This window comes from Octopus bimaculoides, chromosome 14 (assembly GCF_001194135.2).
Source record: "Octopus bimaculoides isolate UCB-OBI-ISO-001 chromosome 14, ASM119413v2, whole genome shotgun sequence".
NCBI classification, from domain to species: Eukaryota; Metazoa; Mollusca; class Cephalopoda; order Octopoda; family Octopodidae; genus Octopus; species Octopus bimaculoides.
Genome location: NC_068994.1, coordinates 31376393 through 31381624, shown reverse-complemented (window position 1 = coordinate 31381624; position 5232 = coordinate 31376393). Strand labels below are relative to the sequence as shown.

General features: G+C 36.6%; 1 protein-coding gene across 1 annotated transcript in view; it reads right to left on the bottom strand.

Moving 5' to 3' along the window:
• Positions 1–2280: 2280 nt before the first annotated feature.
• LOC106874060 (zinc finger protein ZFP2) overlaps positions 2281–5232 on the bottom strand; it is a 20695-nt gene continuing 17743 nt past the window's right edge. Inside the window, exon 5 of the mRNA XM_014921637.2 lies at positions 2281–3494. Within this exon, the coding sequence (XP_014777123.2) occupies positions 2437–3494 (1058 nt within the window). The 3' untranslated portion in view covers positions 2281–2436. The remainder of the gene's footprint in view (positions 3495–5232) is intronic.

Sequence of the window (5232 nt, the reverse complement as noted above, 5' to 3'; positions counted from 1 at the left end):
TATTTGCTTCAGTCATTTGACTGCAGCCATGCTGGAGCACCGCCTTTAGTCGAGCAAATCGACCCCGGGACTTATTCTTTGTAAGCCTAGTACTTATTCTATCGGTCTCTTTTGCCGAACCGCTAAGTTACGGGGACATAAACACACCAGCATCGGTTGTCAAGCAATGCTAGGGGGACAAATACAGACACACAAACACATACATATATATACATATATACGACGGGCTTCTTTCAGTTTCCGTCTACCAAATCCACTCACAAGGCTTTGGTCGGCCCGAGGCTATAGTAGAAGACACTTGCCCTAGGTGCCATGCAGTGGGACTGAACCCGGAACCATGTGGTTGGTAGGCAAGCTACTTACCACACAGCCACAATGTGCCTATATGTATGTATGTATATATACAAGTGCGGGGATAAATAAAATTCAGGTGATCACCTCAGCAATACTCTTTATGCAAGAACCTGGCTAACAAAATGTTCAAAAAATGGCATAAAAATCTACACCTTTTAATCAGCAAATTAATGACTGATTACTCATTAGCTACTTAATAGTGGAGCACTTCACAAGCCCAAGGTATGTACACCAACAGAATAAATATTAATAATTTTAATGAAGGAATGGAATTCATGCAAGAACCTACCAAACATTAAACTGACTTCTCCATTCCCTCATAAAATCATATATCTTTTAATTATCCCATCCAATGGGCTGTGGTCAATCTATATGAAAATGTGTGGCTTAGTGGTTAGGGTATATGGCTTATGATCATAAGTTCAATTCCTAGCGGCATGTTCTGTCTTTGAGCAAGACACTTTATTTCACATTGCTCCAGTTCACTCAGTTGGCAAAAAAGAGTTGTATGTGTATTTCAAAGAGCCAGCTTTGTCATATTCTGTGTTACACTGAACTATGTGAAGGGCATGTGTGTCTATGGAGTGCTCAGCCACTTGCACATTAATTTCATGAGCAGGCTGTTCCATTGATCAGATCAAATGGGACCCTCATTGTCGTAACTGATAGAGTGCCAATTTGCATTTATATAGATGCAGACATGGTTGTATGTTTAAGAATTTCACTTTGCAACTAAGTGGTCCAGGGATTGATTCCCAAGCACGACACTTTGCACATGTCTGTTATCAAAGCCTCAGCTTTAATAGCAGCAATTTGGCAAGGAGAAGCCTGTCGCATATATCTTTTACTTATTTCAGTCTTTAGACTATGGCCATGATGGGGAACTGCCTAGGAGTTTAGTCAAATTGATCCATTCATATTTTTAAGCTGGGTACTTTTTCTATCAGTCATCTTTTACTGAACTGCTAAGTTATAGGGATGTAAACAAACTAACACTGATTGTCAAGCAGTGGTGGGAGATAAACACAAAGACAGTGTATATATATATATAATAGGTTTCTTCCAGTTTCCACCTACCAAATCCACTCACAAGGCTTTGGTCAGCTTGGAGCTATAGAGGAAGACACTTGCCCAAGGTACTGCAGTGGGACTGAACCCACGACCATGTGGTTGGGAAGCAAGCTTCTTACCACATAGCCCATGGTTGTGCATATATATCATTGTTTAAATGTTCAGTTTTCCATGCTTGCATGGGTCAAATGGAATTTGTTGAAGCAGATTTTCTACAGTTGGATACCCTTCCTATCACCAGCCTGCACTTGTTTCCAAGCTCGGTAATATTTCCAAGTTATCCCTCTTTCTAAACCAATTTCCACTATACACATATGATATCTTACAGGAACAATGAAATAAGTTCCAGTCAAAGTACTAGGGTCAATATTATTGACTAAATACTTCAAAGGTGATGCTCCAGCTTAGCTACAGTCCATTGGCTGAAACAAAAGGATTTAATTGTATTATATACTCCTCCCCACCACACACAGAAATCTGTGATATTTTAACTGACTCCTTGTTACCAATAGTAGAAACATTTATGTACTGCAACATCATCATTATTTAACATGTTTTCCATGCTAGTATGGGCTGGATGGTTGATAGAAGCCAGCAAGCCAGCAGATTGCATCAAGCTCCACTGCTCTGAAATGGTTTCTACAGGTGGATGCCCTTCCTAATGCCAACTACTTAACAGTGTACTGGATTTTTTTTTTGTCCCAGGCACTAATGAGGCCACTCAGTAACTCATAAGATAAGACCCCTCAGCTAAGGGAGGAGTAGTACTGAGTGCAGTGGCTTTATGCCAAGTGATGGGAGGTTAAAGTATGATACAGGGACAAATGAAAATAATGAAAAAAAGAAGACAGTGACTTGAAACACTTCACAACATTACTGTATTGAAAGCCTGTTACATATTACTTTTTCCATGCTGATAGAACTTTTTTTTTTACATAGCAGTTCATCAACTACCTTTTTCTCTTCATATTTTCTGTCCTGGTTATCATTAAGAACTTGACAAACCTTTTCTTATTCTTTATTGTTTATGTATTCTTTACTATTTGAATGTGTTTTAAGATGTTTTTTGAGATAACGATTTTGAGAGAATTTTTTATCACAGAATTCACAATGATATGGTGTTTCTTCTGAATGTGTAAACAAATGTCGTTTTAGGGTACTGTTCAAAGAGAAGCTTCTGCCACAAATAAAGCATTGGTAAGGAGTTTCATCATCATGAATCCTCATATGTGTTTCTAAGTTACTCTTCTGAGAGAAACCTTTATTGCAGAGTTCACAGCGGTAGGGTGTTTCTCCTGTGTGGGTACGACTATGTCGTCTCAAGTAGCGTTTTTGAGAGAAGCTTTTAAAACAGATTTCACAATGGTAAGGCGTTTCATTTGAATGTGTTATTAAATGTCGTTTTAAGGTACTATTCAGAGAAAAGCTTTTCCCACAAATTACACAGAGAAATGGTGTTTCATCATTGTGTATCCTCATATGTGTCTCAAGATTACACTTTTGACTGAAAGACTTCCCACAGATCTCACAATTATAAACTGTCTCACCTGTGTGTATTTTAGTATGTCTTTTCAGGTAGCGGCTCTGAGCAAAACATATACCACACACTTCACAACAGTAAGGCAAGCTATCAGAATGTGTCTTCATATGCCTGTTGAGTGAGCTATTGACTGAAAAACGTTTCCCACAAGTCTTACAGAAGTAAGGTGTCTCTTTAGTGTGTGTCCGTGTGTGACTCTTCAGAGTGCCATTTCGAGAGAAACTCATTCCACAGATCTCACAAGTATAAGGTTTCTCTCCTGTATGTATCCTCACATGCCTCTTTAAACTGCTCTTATCTGACAGAACCATTCGACACACACTACACTGATTCATCAATTCTCCTGTATGTATTTTGACATGTTTTAGTAGATAGCTTCTCTGCTCAAAGCATTTACCACAAGCATTGCAACAGTGGATAGCATTTGACGCGTTTGTTTTCACAGAGTCGGTAATTTGGTTATTTTTCCCATTACTTTCATAAGCTAAAGGTTTACCATCATCACTCATGGCTTCTGTAGCAGGGATTCCTGTAAAACAAGAAAGACAATAAGTTAGATATGTTTCTTGGAGGTACTCACAATAGTATCATGATGGCAATGATTCTAGATTAACTGATACTAACCGAATTAATTTTTTTCTGTCCAACTAATGACAAAAACGGAAATATAAACGAGCGTTAAGCTGGTTATGAAGAACATGCTGCTGCTCGTGGTGACCATGGTATTAAACATAACTACGATACTGACGATAATAATAACTGACGTGTTAAGTGATAACAAAAACAAATGAACAAGGCTTATAATCTACTAAGCAAATACCTAATTACAAAGTTGCTACAGGCATTATTATTGCTACTATAAACGTGATGCTAATTCAAAAGATAAATAAACATTACTCCTTTAACAAGTTCTGATTGAATTGTCAAACGATGAGGTGCTGGTAAGCGGTTGTAATCGGAAGCAAGTATTAATAACGATAAACGTGGGAACTAAAAAACATCAATAAAAGAAAATCGCATCCATTCAACGATGTTAAAATGCAATAAGTTCTCATTTCCCAAAGCGCTGCTATATTTCTATGAGCGAAAATATATACACACATCTACTTTCTCATACACTATTTACTTGTACGAGCTGCGGTACTCAGTTTTGTGACCGTTTGAAAGATTGGATCAAAAAAGAAATTCCGAGTGAATAAATAAACTCTACAATGTATTGAATACACTTAGTCTTGTTCGTTAAACACAATAATAAAAATATTCACACACAAACAAGCGTATTCTGCTAATCTATACGGTATTTTAATATTCGCTGTTAAATGTTCCTTTATGCCCCGCCTTTTTTTTTAATCAATCAAAAAATAAAATTACAAAATATTAAAACAAGCGAATTAAACATCTAGTTGAACAGTTCAAGAATAAGCTATGATTTTGTTTATCTAAATACCTTGGCCACGTTCTGTGTCTATTGGTATTTATCGTCAAATACAAATTGTTGATGTGGTGGTTAGCAGGTGCCTGGTGGTCAGAACTAGGTGGACACAATAGTAGCGTTAAGGTATTTACTAGAGCTTTACAAAAAAAAAATTTAATTGCAAGCAAATGAGAGAACGAGAAAAAATAAAAGGCTTGGGTGGGAGATATACATGCAACAGAAAGCAAATAGAGAAAACAAATTAAGAAAAAAATTTAAAGAATAACATAGCGACAGAAGGGACAAAGAATGAAAGACATATCATACATCTTAAAAACATAAGCAAAAATTTAGACTTACCTCCCTTGACTTAACTCTTAAACATTGGAGATCGTGAAAAGTCGATGCTTAGAAAACAGTTTGCAAAATGAAATAAATTATTTTACAGTGAAAAAGAGGAGAAATCTAAAGTATCGAGTGGGATTCTACACCTAGAAGCGTAGACTTCTCTTTTTCTTCACTATAAAATTAGTTATTACACTTTTCCAGCCAACGCTATTTTCTGACGGAATCCATTGATACAAACTTCGCACTGAAATATACTTCACAGTTGAGGCTTTTTTTCAAGGAGTACATAACAATTATGTTTTAAAGAAAAAAAGACAAAACATTATGCTGAACATCTTTGATCATAAAACCTGTTCGGTCTGGGCTTGCCTGTTGTCAGATATCAACAACAAAATGTGACTATTTACTGGTAATCAACTGTTCGTATAAGCGACAAGTATTTTGGAAGAGACAATCCCGATAAACAAAGGATTTGTTACAAAATTATTATAATAAGATACTGTAT